We start from the raw sequence: 18590 nt of genomic DNA on the forward strand, positions 1-18590 counted from the left end.
GTGTGTGTGTGTGTGTGTGTGTGTGTGTGTGTGTGTGTGTGTGTGTGTGTGTGTGTGTGTGTGTGTGTGTGTGTGTGTGTGTGTGTGTGTGTGTGTGTGTGTGTGTGTGTGTGTGTGTGTGTGTGTGTGTGTGTGTGTGTGTGTGTGTGTGTGTGTGTGTGTGTGTGTGTGTGTGTGTGTGTGTGTGTGTGTGTGTGCGTGCGTGCGTGCGTGCGTGCGTGCGTGCGTGCGTGCGCGCGCGCGCGCCTGGTTACCATCCAACCACTCTACCCCCGAGCCACCGCCGCCCCACCCCTGAGCCACCGCCGCCCCTACCTTTTTTTCATAATACTCCTACACATTTTGTTCAAACATCACAAAGGTTTTTATCCTGGTGGAGACTCGCCTGGTGGAGACTCCACTGTGCAGACAAAAGTGAATCATATTATATTGGGCTGTGCACACACTTTCCTCATGGTTTGATTGGATGAAAACAAGTTCTCTGGACCAAAATTCTGTGAAGTTGAGATGAGACCAAACAAGAGATTACCTGTTCTGTGTAATCTGGGGAATAACGTTTTTAATTAAAAGAATATTGATAAGAGCTCACCAGAAAACACAAGATTACTTTATTCAGAGGCTGTACGATTCTCAATTGACCTTATCATTCATGACGTCATGAGCCAGGGGGGAGATAACTACATGAATGATCTTCTTGTATAATGCAACACAATTTATCACAACATTCATGGAATGCAGTAACAACATTTGTTATTAGCTCTTGTAGTGTAGGACAGGTTACAGGTTCATGCAAAGGACACTCATCATCATGCCATATAAATTCTACCTTAATTTCAGCTTGGCAAGATGGCACAACACAGCTTTACTTTACTGTACACGTGAGCCCTAAGCTCTATCATACATTAGGAGCGGCCCGGGCGGCAGTGGCTCAAGCAATATAGCGCTGTCTTGGAATTGGGAAGGTCTGTGTGTGTTGAAATACCCCTTGAGCAAGACACTGATTCCCTAAGTGCTTCCAGTGAGCAGGTTGGTGCACCTTGCAGCCATTTTCCGACCTACAAGCTCTAAATTGAGAAAATGCATATAACCCACCTAAGACCTGAGGCTGATTCTACAAATGTCAGTAGTTGTAGATGTTTCAAAAATAGCAAATGTAAAATCTCTCAGCGCGACACCAAGTGACACGCAGTGAGTGTGGTTTTCGCTCCAGGGGCCTGTTGGCTTACTCGCTCGCTCCTTAAGGCTCATACATAGTCTGGATTTCCGGTGGTTAGGTGACCACCGAACTACAACAATGACGTCACGAGCCGCGGTGAAGAGCAAACCACCGCCACCGCTCCAGCCCTTCTCTCTGTTTTTACTCACCACCGCTCAATGTTATTTCAGCTCCGGTGGTCAGCTCACCACCGGAGCGGTGGTCACCTCACCACCGAAAATCCAGACTATGAATAGGCCTTAACTCACCGCCACCCTCCGTCGCTCACCTTGATTTGCGCACCAGTCGTGTGTGTGTGTGTGTGTGTGTGTGTGTGTGTGTGTCTGATGGATGGAGATGTGTGCCTCTTTACCGTGGTCCTGAGCAGGAGTGTGTGTGCCTCTCTGAGGGAGGTGTGTGTGCAGGTTCCCTTCACGGCCCACTCCGGGAGCCAGTAGAGTAACAGCAGGAGGAGACCACCGGAGCACAGCGCTCCCACGCCCACCAAGATCATCTTCCACAGACAGGGCCGGTAACCCCACACCGCCTGCAGGGGGCAGTGGGACATCATAAGAACATGACATGTCCAAAACTGTTACTTTTCAGAACATGGAAAGCAAGAACCTGCATTCCAATGGATCCAATATCCTACTCCTATAGAGCGTCGCAGTCCCGCCCCCTACCATGGCCCAGGAAATGATTCTCCGTTCATTTTCCTCTTAGACATTTCAGAAAGTATTTATTTAAAGACGTTTACGCTGCGGACAAAGCCAACTCTTGTCGTGACAAATCATGACAACAAACAAAATTTTTCGGGCCAAACAAAGAATTAGAACGTAGAAAACAACGGCAGGTTACAACACTTTTTTTGTTGTTTTTCTTCTATGTAATTATTTGTTTTGTCCAAAATATTGTGTGTGTTGTCATGATTTGTCACGACTCGAGTTGGCTTCGTACGACGCTTAAAAGGTCTTTAAATAAATACTTTATGAAATGTCTGAGAAAATTGCATTGGGATTCATTTCCTGGGCCACTCGCTGAAACGGGGAGGGCCTGCGACGCTCTATAACTAGAATTCCCACGCCGTCAGCTATTGCCCAGCTCACGAGTACTCCACTTGGCTCCAAATTTGCCATAGAATATTCATCAATGCTCTGGCTATGATCTATGGATATTATTTCCCCGCCATCAATGTATTTACATGTTGTACAGTTAATATAAAACTCCATTATTCAGGCACATTTTACAGTTAATATACATAGCACATTTCAGCCACCTTTTTTGGCCATTAGGCCCACCCTACGTGGCGCAAAATACGTCTCAAATTTGCAAAACAGATTTACAAGCTAACAGCGCGTCGCTACTCGACACGTTCCCTTTCCTCCTGCACTCTTCCAATGGCCCCTAGCCATTTTTAGTAAGGATCTTATTCTTTAGTTTAGGATCATACTGCTGCACGCTTGCTGTTCCAGCACTCACTGAACAGACAGACAGAATGTTATGCAGAGGACGGACTTTCACATGATCAATGTCAGTTTGTCTAATGTGCAAACATAAGGTGGACATCATGGACACACAACTTCAGCTTTTCTCAATCTCGCTCTCTCTCTCTCTCTGTGTGTGTGTGTGTGTTCTCTCTCTCTCTGTCCCGCGGGAGTCCTGCAGGTTATATTTCCACTGAGATCCAAAAACATTACCAAACAGAGCGAGCGTGCCTGAGAGAGGGCCTGTTTATTAGTGAGGAGTGTTGTAATACAGCGAGTGCACTCGGATGAGAGGGGGGGGGGGGGGGGGGGGGAGAGACAGACAGATAGACTGATAGTCGGTCACTCTGTTTCTGACCAAATTTTCACTCGTGGTCAGTTGATTCTTCATATCCATATAACATAAACCGCTGGATAATTTGTTTATTTTTGGATCACAGTTTATTTGATGTGATACTGTGTCTGTGTCTGTGTGTGTGAGAGACTGTCTGTCTCTTTAGGTGCATACAACACACCAGGGACTACATTGTCCCAAATGTAGCACTGCACCTTTAAGGGTAGTGCATAAAAGGGGTGACCAGGTTTGAGGCCTCATGTTTGGCCAGAAGCCTGATTTGAGTGTTTGTTGTGGACCTGGAGGCGTGAGGAGTACAACCTAGTATTTGGTAAGAAAACCGGTCCTCCAGCAAATGTTGATTATAATATGGGGATATATTTTAATTAGTGTCATTTTATATTTGACATTTACAGAGTTTGGCAGGTGTGATGTTTTGTGAGGGGGAGCTGGGACGCTGCCAGAGTCAGTAAAGGATAGGGGAATAGGTTTTAAGTAGCCGCAATTTGCAACTCTAGTTGCAATACCCTCCATTGACCCCGATTCATCCAATTTGCTTTTGCGATATACTTCTATGAAACGACGTTATACTCACCAACATTGCAGCTCTAGGCTAAGCTTGAATTATCCTGTTTCAATCTGCCAAGGTTTTGCTTCATAAAAAGTCACCGTAGACATGTTATGAGCTACTTTCTGTCAAGAAATTATTTGCAGGTGATTCATTTTCTAAGTGTTGGAGTTTGGAAGCACTTGTTTTTATTAACGGGTCGCGCTGCTGCCTCCTGCATTATGTGCAAATGCAAGTCCACAGGTGGTACATGGGGCCTTTCAGTGACTTCGACGAGTGCTTCCAAACTCCAACACTTCACCTGCACAGAATTTCTGAGAGCTGCAATGTTGGTAAATTTAATGTCGTTTCATACAAGAAGAGGGGAGTCAGTGGAGGGTATTGCAACTCTAGATTAATCCCATTATAAAAAAATCTAGAGTTGCAAACTGCAGCTAGGTTTTAAGAGGGTTTTTGACATGGGGACAATGTTACCGTAGTCAACTGTTAATAGCCTGATTTATCCTTTGTACTTCCAGAACCTCCAGGTCCTTTCCTGGGTTAACTACATCCACAGCGACTCCTGTGTCTGTGTGTATTCAGTGGGAGCCTTGAGTATATTGACCAGGTAGGGTTTGGTATTTTGTTGTATTTTAATAGTCATTTAATATTTTGTATAATGTAATGAATTTGTTTTGAGGGGTAACCAGATGTATTATGTGATCTATTGTAGGACAACACAAGCCCATCACACACCGTCTGCGACCGCCGCGCGTCAAAACAGCCGCCTCCATTATTTTCAATGAACCTATCGCACACCGGCGGCGTCCGACGCGCGCTGGAGCCTCGCCTGGCACGCCGATAGAACCAGTTCTATTTTCCAGGCGGCGCCGCGCGGCAACGCGTCGGACGGAGCCGGTGTGTGTTGGGCTTAACATACCTAACAAAACATATGTCTGTGTCCTTTTCAATTCAATTCAAAGGGCTTTATTGGCATGAGAAAACATACGTTTACATTGCCAAAGCAGAAAGAACAATACAGCAATACAATCAAAACAAAAATTATGTACTTTGTCAGAATCTTCAATAGATCAACTTCTATGTACCAAGATCACTCGATGCAGGTATAGTGCAGGAATATACACAATTCATGGACTTCTCCTCTGCTTTTAATACGGTCCAAACGCATGTTCTCCTAAGACGCCTGTGTGACCTGAACGTTAGGCAGTAACATCATTTTGTGGATCAGGGAGTTTCTGAGAGAAACCCCAACGAGTCTGTATTAATAACATTCTGTCTGACTGCGTTGTCCTGAATACTGGCGTTCCACAGGAGTGTGTTTTATCTCCTCTGTTATTCTCCCTATACACAAAAACAAAGAGTTCTCTCTCATAAAGTACGCTGATGATATATGGCCTTGGTTGCCCGCCTGCGGGACGTTTCCAGTCCCTCCTACAGTCCCTAGCACATCGACCGTATATCGCCACCTGGTTTGACAACAGCTTCCTTGACCTTAATGTCACTAAGACCACGTTTGTTTGGGAGGGGGGCAGGAGCAGAGGGCTCAGGGTCCATCTTTATATTTAGGCCTGTTATTATGAGTGGGGAGGAAGTGGAGCAGGTCAGTCACTTTAAATATCTGGGAACAACTATAGACAATAAACTCATCTACAAAAAGGCAAGGCAGCAGCTTTATCTTCTCAGGAAACTGAGAAGTTTTAATGCCTAGTAAACATACTCTGACCATGGTCTATAGGTCACTCACTGAGTGCGTTTTCACTTTTAACATCGTATCCTGATATGGGAATCTCAGAGATAAAAACAAGCTCACCCAGGTAGTCAACCAGGGGCCCGTTCCACGAAACTTGGATTAGAGATTAAGCCGGGCTTTAACACATATCCTGGCTTAATATATCCTGGATCAGTGATTAACCGGTTTCATGAAAGCTGGTTGATCTTGCCAGATTAACTTAACCAGTTAACCTGGATATGTTGAGGCTTGATTCGGTTTCATGAAAGTGATGCTACATTAGTTACCATGGAAACTAATGCTTTGGACTTGGCCTGCTCCGGACCAGGCTAACAGCCAGGTTTAAAGGTATATTCAGTGATTTCACTCAAAAAACCATAGGTTTCGTTTTTGGCTGGGACCCAAGCCTTTCGTCCAATCAGGATAGAGAGTCAAAAATGAAACCTAAGGTTTTTTGACCCCCAGGGGTTAACTGGGGACAGGGAGGAACTCCTTATGGTCAGCACACTCTAATTCTATAGTAGAGAGGATTATCACAACAAAACAAAAAAATAAGTGATATTTGAATTAAGTGAAATCACTGAATATACCTTTAACCTAATCCTGATGTCTTTACTGTTCATTAAGCAGTCAAACTGATCACAAACCAATGATGTTTTCCAGATTTATTCAATTATTATGGGTTTATGTTGCCTTAGTTGTATCGGTCTGCATTAAAGAACTAATTTAAGCACTATATAAAATCAAATAACCAAAATATATAGGCTGCACAACATCATGACACCTTGTGAGCTTGTAGATCAGCTGCTTTTGGTGAATGTTCCCCATGAATAGGTTTGCTGTCGTGCAAGTGCACGGTTAAGAAGAATTATTATATTATATTATATTATATTATATTATTTGTAAAAGTGAAAACCACTAAATATTACCATTACTCATTGTTTTACAACATATTACCATTGTAACGTTTCACCCACTACTAGTCCTACATACTTACACCTAGAAACCCCATTCAAACCTATTTAGGTTCATCCTACGGTGGACATGTGTGCTTGAAAAGGAATCTTTGAAATGTTTCATAATTTTAGAAATATAGTGCTTTCAAATTTGAGACATTTATAGGCAGATAGTGGCACTTCAAAAAATCACTTTCACCTAGAAACTCCATTCACACTTTGTAAATTTCAGCTTATTGTGGAGACACATGCTGGAACTTTTTACTTTGAAATGTTTTGTAGTTTCTGAGTTATGGTTATGGTTAAATAAGCTGTTTAAATAGTTCTGCACCACCTAATCCCCATAGCCCATGATCACTGTTGCTGTGCTATGTGAATGCATTTTATATAGTATTTTAATGTATTTGTGTATTTTGTGTAATGTTTTATTGTTGTAAACTGACTACCGGTGTGCCAAAGACAGATTTCCATTTTATGTAAATTTAATGAACAAAGTTTTCTTAACCCTTGGGCTCAGTCCCACTTTTAGGATCGTGATTTCCCAGCTATAATAAAACCTCTTCACTTCTGTATTTTAACTCGAATATATTTTTCTACGTGTTGAATAAACTTGACACTTTTGATACATCAGCCTCTGGTTCTGTTCATTCTGAACCCGTACCTACTTGGGGAACCTTGGCCTTGTTCAGTTACATTGTCCAACATATACAGTATGCTCTGCTAAAGCTATGGTTAATGTGTTTGTACTGTAGGATCCCTCACTCCTATTTGTGAGGGTTGTGGTCACTTCAAAATATAGCCCTGATACACAAATATCACCTAATACACTCCAGTTACATAGTGCTTACTACTGTATAAATTGTTGCAAATGTAAGCAAGACACTTTCTTACAAAAAACAACCACTTATCACTAATTATTACTTCTGTCCATAACTCCACTGGGTACATACATACCGGTATTATATAAACTACAAAGGTTATATACATTGTTGGTGAATAACGGATAAATATGTTTCTTTGTTATTTCAACATTTCACAAACAATTAATTATTAATTGCTATTGAATATATTGGAAGGGGTCCTTGGGGCCAAAAAGGTTTGAACATTTTTGGTCCAGAAACGTCAGGCAGTAATACTATTCAAAAAAGTGCCCTTCCGGGCACAGGTCTCCACCAGGTTATCCACAGATCCGTGCAGTTAGAGGTAAAAACACTTTTCGGCCAGTTATAGCGCCACCTTGAGGCTGAGTTGAAATTGTTCATGTGGCATTTCGTCCTCGGCCTAGTGGGAATGTGGGTGCACAATTTCACGGAAATCACGCGATGTGTTCATGATTTGCAGCATTTTGTTTGAAACTGGGCACTCCTGTGAACTTTGGAAGCCAATCTTAACCAATCAGGATGGAGTCTGATAAATCTGAAAGACCCGTTTCGTTGAATGGCTCTAGAGAGACTGTGTACCAATTTGCGTGATGTTTGGACAAAATCTGTAGGTGTACTGTGCAAAAACTTGTTTTGCACAAAGCGGCCTCCTGGTGGCGCTATAACAGGCCGTTCTGGAAAGTTTGGGGCAGAGGTTCATGGTTGGCATCCAGGGAGTGTGTGTGCAAAATATGGCATCGACCGGGTTAACGGTGGCCGAGATTAGCTGTTCACGGACACACGGACGGACGGACGGACGGACGGACACACAAACGGACGGACGGAGTGCAAAACATACTCTCCCCACATGCCTTCGGCCTGGTGGAGACAACCAGTAGGTGTCCTACCCGACACAGGTCTTTCTCAATGGAAGAGGAAGACTACCTTGAATCACTGCAGATATGCTATTATTGTATTAACATAGTATACTATAGTAACTCCACCATACTGGTCAAAATAAAAGTGTAGGCCTTTTCACTAAAGAGGTTCTGGATTGCATCTTTAACATCGCCATCACATGTAGTCCATTATAGTGCAATATAGTATATATTGTATGGGGTTTTATTTACCATCTCATCCTCCAGGCCCTCATTGATGGTCACTTCTCTCTTCATCCTGCCAGCAGTGTTGACACTACGGAGAGGAGGAACAAGTGCTTGATTCCTTTTTAATGTGTTTCATTTGTCACGGTTTTCTTATCACAGTCTTCCTTTCGGGTCAATAAACATGTAACATATAGTCGAGATGAACAATGAACAGATTCGCCTTCTACAGGAAGAATAGAAACGGGTCAAGGCGACCAGAGGTCTATTTGAATGTCATTCTTTTAAAACCCATTAAGACTCTGCACTTAAACAATAATAAAACCATATGCCTGCCCTACATGTTACAATTTAGGCATTTAGCAGATGCTCTTACTTGAAAATTAGCCCAGAATCCTGACTGACTTGCTACGTTCCATAGCGAGTCAGTCTGGATTCCAGTCTAAATCTATAGTACAAGATCAGCGTAATCTCTAATCATTGGCATGATTAGAGTGCTATGCTATTGTAACTATAGCAGGCAGGCCTTATTAACTCTATCTCAATCAATCAAATCAAAACTTCAAAAGGGCTCAATTATATATAAGATTATGTGAACTCTGAAGGGTAAGCAAATAGTCTGTTAACTTTGCGGAGAACTACAGTAAGTCTACCTGCTCCACCTGCCTTTTTCAATTAGCCTACTTATGCGCTGTATGTTAAATCAGACAACACATTTACAAGCTCACAACACGAAATTGTTATTTTTGGAAATGTTTTGGCAATATTCACATATAACATGCCCAAAATAGGAATGACATGTTGAAAGTTGATAAATGGTGTGCAAGAAATGTGCAAGAGAGTTGTTGACACATCAGTATGTTTTGTATGATGATGTCCATATCATCACTGGATCTTATAAAGGGAACATAATGCTCATCTAGGGTTAATTGTCTACATTTCTCCTTGAACTCCTTCATTTAAATAACTTATCGCTGATCCACATTTTCTCATGGGAGTGTTTCACTCAAATATAACTAGGCTACTGTTTTGCTCAGGGCACCTTTATTACTCAAGCTGATACAAGAGTATTTTTCTTACAAATACCTTTGTGTACCTACTATGTTCCCAAATTGGACACACAAAACATTTAGCATGCATGATCATTGCAAATCTGTCTCTACTAAATAAAAGTAGAGGTAAATCTAATGTAATATACAGTTTAATACATGTGTGTATGTATGTATGTATATGTATCCCATCCATAAGGAGCCGAAAAAACTATCTATTCGATCAGGACCGTTAAATGCTTTACACGTCTGCACTTTCTAAATTTGCAGAAGGATGAAACAAACGTGCACATGTGATGTTTACCACGTGAGCAAAACAACAACATAGGCCTAAAATGGTGAATACGGGTTAAACATGTCAGATTCTGGCTTCCACAAATACAAAAGTTTATCCACAAATCTTAAATCTATGCAACAGACAGACAGACAGAAGTCATAGTAAGTACTGTGTAAGCAATAAGCATGCATCAATGCAGCTGGCCCGTAGACGATTATTAAAATGGGCACCTTATGTGAGCTGACTGTTTTTAATTTACACAGATGTGCAGCTACAGATAGTGCACCCAAGACTTCGATGAGTTCACTTTAACGTTTTATCACAATATTAAACAGGTCAGGTGTCTGATGAAATGTGAGTTGTCTGAGCTTTTTCTGTATTTTGGCATACAAATATGAATCCACTTAAAAGGCTATTGAAGATTATACATACAACTTCAACACTCAACATTTTATAAAGTATTAAAATTAAGAATCAATACTGGTCACCGATTGCAAAATTCGGTTAATCGGCTATACTTCATCATATAATCCACAGTCTTTAACTTTTGACAGATAACATAATCCGTTAAATTGAAGGACCAAAGAGCGCGTTGCTGCGGAAACGTCATTTCTGTGCAAATAAACAGTATATGTATAACTTCTGCAAAAGTCAGTTAACTTACCAGAACTTTATTTTCTCTCAACGGGCAACGCGCAACACATCATTAATATAATTATAAACAAATGTATTGAGCTAAAATATTGCTTCGGGTGTATCTCCTGTGCTGCAGTTTCCTCCTGGCGTCTGGGGATGATCCACAATGTGCCCACATGTGCAACGTCGTTGTGTTCATGTGTTGTACACTCAACGGGGAACCAGACCGCTGATCAGACCAGCAGCACCATGCAGAATACTGCACACCCATTCACCCACCATGGAGAAGGAAGTGAACAACAGGATGTGAGGTCATCAGGGGACACGTTTTGGGGTGTCTCTCTCTCTCTCAAGTCAGACAGACAGTCCACAATATAATCGAGTGCTAGAAACATTTGAACAGCCTACCTCGTTTTGGGGTGTCCCTCTCTCAAACCTAGAAATCCTGAGTCCTAATTTAACTCTTAGAGGGTATAAAATGTGCCCAATTCACATTTGTACCCTGTCAGAGTTGCAAATATAATGGGGATGGGGCCAATAGTTGTGTAGTCTCGGTCTGCAGAATTGCAGATATAAGCATGGAGTCTATAGAGGGACCAAGATCTTAACATGAACAGCATTGCATCTGTGCGTGCAACACAGCAGGAATACAAGCTTAATAATTAGCGGCCTATTGATACATGATGGGGGATATTGGCTGAGGTTTAGCAATCAACGTGTAGACATTTTAACAGCCCTGAAGTAATACTTTATCCCAAACTCCTATTTGATGTATTTACACAATGTAAACAATACAGAACTACATGTATGGCGCAATAGTCAATTGTATTACATAAGAACACCTCTATTACAATGTCATAGTGTGTGTGTGTGTGCGCGTGCGGTGCACTCGTGCGTGTGTCCATTGACAGCGGAGATGATATGCTTTCTGCTTTATTGTTTCTTTTCACCTGTCCAGGCACTACAGATGGAAATTAGCAGTTTGCTGGTATCTCTTTCTTTGATATGTATGCATATGACACAAATAAAATGAATAAACTAATTCACTACTCAAGATTTGAAGAATCAATATACAGTTGCAGAGAAAAAAAGGAAAAACACATTAATATTTTCCACTGAACTACATTATGAAATAAAATAAAATAAATGATTGGAGAAATGAAATAAAATTACAATTTGTGCACAGGTGGTGTGCACAATTAGAAACAAAAAGCATTGTGGAAGTGTTACATTTCAAAAACAGAAATACTGCTTTTCCTGGCCAAATAAACGCAGACAGGCTGGGAAGTGCTTTCAGGCATTCTACAGGTCCCAACAAGTCTCAACAGTCCATTCAAGAAAGGTGAGATTCTCCTTTTGCCTCACTCAGGATCATCTTTTCAGAGAAAGCTTCCTCTACCTGAAACAATCAATCAATAAACCAATTAGTCAACTTACTTTTCACTAGTGAGGTACAACTACACATTACTGGTTTTGCAGATTTAGGAATTTAAGATATGAGTTTTTAATGAGAACAGCAGCTGCAGGCTCAAATCCAATTGGAACCTGAACCAAAGAAAGAAAAGGAGCGAGCCTATGGATTCATGCCCAATAAAAGGTCACATAAAACCAGTTTTCATGGTTATATATAAGATTTAGTTTTTTTTAGCTTTGGGAGGGGGATTTGAACTCTGTTATAACAGAACAACAATGGGCAAAAATACTTGGTAGGCTGTCCAAGAAAGACTTTTCCTGCAGTCCATCTTACTTGTGACAGATGTAAACAAACCCCTGCTAGTCCTTTCCACACGTTTTGGTCATGTCTGAGTTTAACATTCTGGTCTTCTACATTTGAAGTGTATTCAGATATTACAGAAACTGAACCTTGTCGCATTCTTAAACTTAAGGACCACTTCACCACTTTTCAAACAAACTTCATATCAACGACAGGTCTGCTCAAGAGAGGCACGACAACATTAAAAAAAAAAGCTAAACCGAATCCAGGTCTGGTGAGTCGCGGGCGTGTGCACGAAACGAGCACGTGCGCAACAAATTCACGGGACCACGCTCACGTAAATATGCTTGCGTTGGAAAAATGCAGGTCTCATTGAAAATGAATTATAGGCGTGTTTTATCGCTCCTCGTTTGCAAGGCCCTTTACTGTGTAAGACATACATATAAAATGTGTAATGTGTTATGTGTAAGTCTTACACAACCGCTGTATTGCGGTTATTGCACCTATCCCTACTTAGTTTTTACTTAACATCATTGATGTTACTATTACATATTTGTTAACTGTTTGTTACGTGTTTGTACATTGTATATACCCATATACAATGTATGTGCATATACAATTCAATACAAATACATTGAGAAAATACATTTTCAGCTAGTTATGTTTTACTAAATCATGATCAGTTCTACAGATGTACACTGTCCACAACCAAAGACAATGCCTGTGAAAAGCCCTACCATTAAACAAATGTATCTGTGGAATTTATTATTGATCTACACCGGTAAATCAGGAGTGATCTTTTGACGAATTAAAGCAATATTTGCCTTGTGACCAAGATAACTCGGTTATACCTCCTATCCAGATTTCTTTTCCACTCCTGGAGGTCCACCGGTGCGTCAATGCCTCTTCGGTTTTGCATTATTCACCGTTACTTTACTGCCATCTATTTCACAGTCCTGCATGACATCTTTGGCAGCACTACAGTCCTCTTCTGTTGCAAAGTCCACAAAGCCAAACCTATCAAAATGACCAGCATTAGGACACAGCAGACCGTACTGAAGAAGGTAATCATTTGTCTATGGCAGTGGTTTGGGGACCACCACCAGTGGTCCTTCAGTGGGTTCCAGGTGGTCCCCAGCTAACTGATGGAGAGCTGGTAACCAAATGGACCCTCTTGAGAGCATAAAGTGAAACCAAAATGGACCCTCACTGCTCCATTTTATTTCAATTTTACGCTCTCAAGAGTTAAATTATTGTTAAACATCAGCATTACTTAATTTACAAGAAGCCTACACAATTAGAGAATGGAGAAGAATTGTTATTTTGATCAACGTTTGCCAGTTATGGTACCACATGAATACAGCATGGAATACAGCATGTGGACAAAATCCTATCCAGCCTATCTGAGACTAGATCTCATCAAACTGTTGCCCATGGCTCAAATGCTGAATAAATAATAGACCTCAACATAAAAAGGGTTGACCAGTGGTTTTCAACCACCATAAACTCTATGGTACCTACCCTTTGGACATGCCAGTATCCTTGTCTTTCACAAGTCTTGCACACAAGGCTCCTTCAAAGGCACTTTTCAAAGTCCCCTCACTTGTCTCTTTATCAAGGCCCTTGACAATCAATGTGTCTTTGAGAACTGTAACAGCAAATAAATAAAAATATATATTTTACATTGTTCATCCAGGCTCATGGTGAGGTTCCAGAATAACTAACACATTATTAGACCATAAATACAGCAAGTATGAGGGAGAAAATAATTACATGTTTCAACTGTTTTCTTCATTTTAGTGTCACTGAATTTCACTGTGATGGATCTTTTGCGTATTTCTTTGTTTTGTGACGATTCCAGAGCTTCTGTTGCATCTTCCACAGTTTCAAAGTCAATGTAGGCAATTCTAGAAAAGACAAAGTTGAGTTGATGATTCTTGTTCAATATCAAAATATGGGTCTGTGCACAAACATTTAAGCTTATTATATACTCCCATCATGCAACAGTGTAGGTTGTCAAAAATAACAGTGTGTCAATGTGTCATGCGTTTAGTTCTGTTCGGCAAGTGACACAGCCATACTACGGAGTACTACTTACCCTCTAGGTTTACCCGTTCTTTTAGGTATACTGATACTGACAGCTTTCCCAAATAATTTCTTCAGGGACTTTTCTTGCACACTGTAATCCAGGTTGCTCACAAATAAGGTGGTACCTGTAGCAGCAGTCTCAACTTAGATGCATAAAAATTAAAAACAGATATTTTTACTTTTCAATTTTAAAACCAATAATCTATCCTGAGTTCACAACATGGCAATCATGGCGAAATGTACAGTTCAATGTAAATATGGATAATTGTGAGTCTATGATTCATGGAGTTGCTTTACAGTCTTTTATAAACCATATTAATACCTGGAGTTTTGCTGGGTTTATGGCTACTCTTATCTCCTACATAATCAACAATTAAAACACGGCCTTGCATCTTTGTTCCACGGTTCTTCTCCATGACGTCGTGGGCTATGGACTCAGTCTTGAATTCTAAAAAGGCAATGCTGTTGGAAGAAATGAATCATCTTTTACACAATACTTCCTATGACACTTTTCATTCTTACAGCTGCTAGTTATTTAAGTCTTATATATCATTATATGACCAATGCCAATAATAGCAGATCTACAAGCTCACAATGTGTCAGGTGATGCGCTGTGAGCTTAAACATCTGCTCTTTCCTCAATTTTAAACTTTTTATTTATTTTTATCTAAAAAGTGTTGTACAGTTTATATCACGTAATGACGCCAGGTTAAAAGTGGTAAAATTAGGTATTTTAATAACGAGGATATTAACCATAATTAACCATACCATGTTTTTGTTACGGTTAAAGAACTATATTCTGATAGTACTAATTGCTATAGAGTGTTTGTTCAGTAACGGGAGTCCTGTTTTTCCAGCTCTTTAGCTCTTTAGGCGATTCTCATTTCATCCAATTAGGGGAGAGAACTCTCTGGAATTGGAAGTGATGACACAACTGGAAATGGAACACTATGAAATTAAGCTGATAAATGGGTACTCTCCTGAATATAGAACTATTTAACACTTATTTTAACAAAAGCATTATAATAATATCACTTACCCTACCTTTAGCACTACTACAAAATAATAGTAATGGTACAATTTAGAAATTCACAGGTTTTATTAAAAACTCACCCTTGGTTTGGGTTGTAACTCCCTCCAGGAAATCTGATATTTATGGCCTGTTCAAATATTTTTTGAACATCTTTCTTTGTTGATCTGATGGGGATGTTCTTCACAAATAAGCACCTGGCATCTTTAGCTGTAAAAGAGGATGGTCTTAAAATAAAACTATAACACAACATCTACATTTATTTTAAATCTCAGGAAATGTTACATTGTTAAAGCAGCACCTTGCAATATAACCTTCAAGTATTCCTGGTAAAATAGTACTAGAGTGACCTCTAGTGGTGTGACTGTAAACACAAACTGATCTCAACGCATGCTCTTGTTGGCACCATCCATTGTACTACAAATTGCACATTTATAGAGGTCATATGGTTTCAATGAAACCTCAAAGAGAAGTTAAGTTTTTACCTTTTTTGTTGTCTACAGGGATTGGCGCTGCCTCCTTGATTCTCCCTGTAGCCTTGGCGATCCTCATCGGCCTATCAAGGAACTGCTCTCCATTTAATGTTAAAGCTTTGGTAAAGTCCATTTGCGAGGCAATGTTTACAAACGCATATTTTCTAAAAGGGGACAAAGAACATAAGTCGTTATTTTCAAATATTTGCAATGTCTACATTAGTAAACAGTACGAAATGTATGGTATTGAGTGTTGCTTGTTAAAGACAATGTATTTTAATCAATACATTTTTTTTAACCAATCTGTATTGTAGGGGTTAATACAATATAACTAGAACATCAGCAGTGGCTCAAGGTTCAAGGTTGTCTTTATTTGTCTCCCTTGAGAGAAATTTGTCTTGGAGACAAAGTCACAGCTGCATACAAATAACATATACGGTCGTTCACATAAGAAAAGGAAAAACACCATGAAACACCCAACATACAAAACAGAGATATTGCAAAGTGCAACTATAAATAAAGTAAATAAAGTGCATGGTTGGTGGTGGTCTCCATACTCTAACCTAGTTACCCAGCAGGTGTTATTTATTTGTTTAAAAATGGTTGACAAGATTTTAATATCATACTCACCCAGAAAGGTCCATTTTAATATCCTTAACCAAGAGACCTTGTGTGACGAAGTAAGTTAATAATGAAGATTTTACTTCTTCCAAATCCTTAGATGTGTTCAAGTTGCCAACAAAAACACAAAGATCTATAAAGAAACAAGTCAAATGTATGGTTTATGAGTATCACTTACTTAGTTAAGGTTACGTCAAGAATCCAGATAATCTATTTGTCACTACTCATACAGGTACAGTACAAGCAGCCTGGCATAATTCATGTAAAAGTCCTTATTTGGAATTCATACCATCAATGGTCTTAGCTTTCTTAGATGGCGATGTTTCATCTGTGACCTTTGCCTTTCTTTTTCCGGTTACTGCAACAGCTACGGAGGTACAAATCAAAATAGAAATACCATAAGAATTTAACAAAAGCATTCACATCCAATTGATAAAATAAATACCAGGTGCTGCTGGACAGAAGAACATGCAAAACCAGTAAAATATAGTCTGCACTCTGCACACTGGATTAAGCTCCCATGGTCATGGATATTATACTGTATTCAATTACCACCAAATGTGTCGTTTTGACTTCTATCTGCATCTATTAATATGTTATGTTGCTAATCGTAAACAACTTACTGTCATCTTTTTCCTCCTCCTCTGAATCACTCTCTCCTCCCTCTGAACCCTCTTGGTCCTCCTCTCCTCTCTCTGTCTCCTCTGTACTCCAGGATACGGTCACTGTGGATGTGCATTCCTCCACGGCAACATGAGCAGGTTCAGAGTCCACCTGACAATCTGATGACACAGTAACCACGGTGTCAATCAAATCACCAAACTATTTACTTGATATATCAACTGCAAGATTGCTCGCTCAACATTCGTATGGACGGTCACGGTTATTACGTGACAGCAAAGACACATGACAGCCATGCTGGGTAAAAACTTTCAAAAATGTCCAGTTTTGGTGGCATTGCCATTACTGGAAAAGGTGTTTAATGTGAGAGTCAAAGATTCAATTTAAGAGGAGATGATCATGATCTTCTGGTACTTCATGTGCAGGTGTCAAACAAACGTGTTGGAGAAAACAGAATTGATCGTTTGCCACCACAAAGACATGCTATTTACATTGTGTCATTCTCATCTCATTCAGTTCACTGACAAGGAACTTAAAGCTACAATCCATAGCATTACTTTAAACAAACTACGGTAGTGCAAATTTGTAGTATTGACAAAGTAGTGTGTGATCTGTATATGATGTATTGTGTCATTGTTTATGCATTGTGATTTATGTGTCTTGAAGGCTGCTTGGCGCAAAAATAATTTATAAATAAAGAAGCGATCGGGTGCAACATCTTCTGTGGTCAAGCGGGGATTCCATCTTGTGAATGTCAGCTGCATGATAGCAGCTTTTAGCTTCACTCTCACAATCAAGTCAAGTCAATGGATGCAGCTTCAGCTTGAACATACTTTTCATAAGAAGTTAATGGAACATAATAGGTATGCATGATTTATCTCATCTGGTCAGTAAATAATAATGCATAACTTACCAGTGTTGCTCTCTTCTATGTCACTGACATTTACCCCAGCTGTTTTTCTCGACTAGAAGAGAATTATGTGGGTGTAAAGAGATATCACAAGAATTGCTGTATACATTTCAATCATATGAAAAGTATGTATACAAATATCAACTATCAAGCCATTCTAAGCTATACCTCACCTATAAACTGTAACTGTTCACTGTCAAGCTGTTCTGTATCATTTAAACACTATATTATTACACATGTATCTTTACAATTAACATGGCTTAGCTATATGCTAGCCCCTCTCGGAACCCTACATAAAGCTTTTCTGAATTTTTGGGTCGAACAAATGTCAGAAACTTCAGTAGCATTGGGTTCTGCTTGGAGGGCTAGCTATATGCTGTAGTATATCAATGACAAAGTTGCATTAAAGATGTCATTGACGAAAGTAAAGCTGAGAGCAGCGTTCATTTACAACATATAATACGTTCCACGTGCTTTTAAAACAATAACAACAACACTAATACATAAATAATAATAATACCGTTATTACGATTGAGTTGTCCATGTTTTCTTTTTAACGATGTCGACAAATTCAATGCACGTCCGACTCCTAAACACATGTGGGTGCTGGGCGCATGCTCAGTCAGAACTTGCGTGCGTTGTCTCTAAGTACGCATGCGTGGTGGAACAAGCGTGCACATTATTCTCCCATAGCCTAGATGAACTGTCGTGCTGTGATTGGCTCGTAAATTGTCAGGCGATGGCTTGAAAAATAAATGTTACAAATTAAAGTACCTTTTATTTTAAACACAAGCTCTGCTCAACAGATAGTAGTAAATGAATCAAAGAAAAACGAATTATAGGCTATAAAATGAATCTCGTAGCTTGTAGAATCAGATTACGTTAAAATGTAGGCAACACCACGCGACACCGTTGTACTACGAAATATACGGCTGAACTACT

At 40.0% G+C, this 18590-nt stretch overlaps 2 protein-coding genes across 5 annotated transcripts in view; both read right to left on the reverse strand.

Moving 5' to 3' along the window:
* Positions 1–10390, reverse strand: part of LOC310870756 (polyamine-transporting ATPase 13A3-like) — a 36786-nt gene extending 26396 nt beyond the window's left edge. For both annotated transcript variants that reach the window (XM_083782051.1, XM_083782050.1), the window contains exons 1-3: positions 10220–10390; positions 8257–8320; positions 1569–1742 (exon numbers count right to left, since the gene is read on the reverse strand). In XM_083782051.1, the coding sequence (XP_083638177.1) occupies positions 1569–1742; positions 8257–8301 (219 nt within the window). In that variant the 5' untranslated portion in view covers positions 8302–8320; positions 10220–10390. The remainder of the gene's footprint in view (positions 1–1568; positions 1743–8256; positions 8321–10219) is intronic.
* Positions 10391–11127: 737 nt separating this feature from the next.
* Positions 11128–18367, reverse strand: LOC310870759 (nucleolin-like). 3 transcript variants are annotated; one of them, XM_083782058.1, is made up of 13 exons: positions 18169–18367; positions 17652–17690; positions 16741–16899; positions 16407–16484; positions 16127–16250; positions 15509–15660; positions 15107–15233; positions 14316–14455; positions 14004–14136; positions 13679–13812; positions 13427–13553; positions 12757–12922; positions 11128–11590 (listed from the first exon to the last, which is right to left on the reverse strand). In XM_083782058.1, exons 1-12 carry the CDS (start codon positions 18245–18247, stop codon positions 12802–12804), a joined length of 1413 nt encoding a protein of 470 aa, XP_083638184.1. In that variant the 5' UTR covers positions 18248–18367; the 3' UTR covers positions 11128–11590; positions 12757–12801. The 3 variants fall into 3 exon arrangements, with proteins under 3 accessions (XP_083638184.1, XP_083638185.1, XP_083638186.1); XM_083782059.1 differs by having other exon boundaries at positions 17652–17703; positions 18169–18263; XM_083782060.1 differs by having other exon boundaries at positions 17652–17703; positions 18178–18256.
* Positions 18368–18590: the final 223 nt, after the last annotated feature.

The sequence above is a fragment of the Protomyctophum parallelum genome, assembly GCF_964188405.1.
Source record: "Protomyctophum parallelum genome assembly, chromosome: 14".
Lineage (NCBI taxonomy): Eukaryota > Metazoa > Chordata > Actinopteri > Myctophiformes > Myctophidae > Protomyctophum > Protomyctophum parallelum.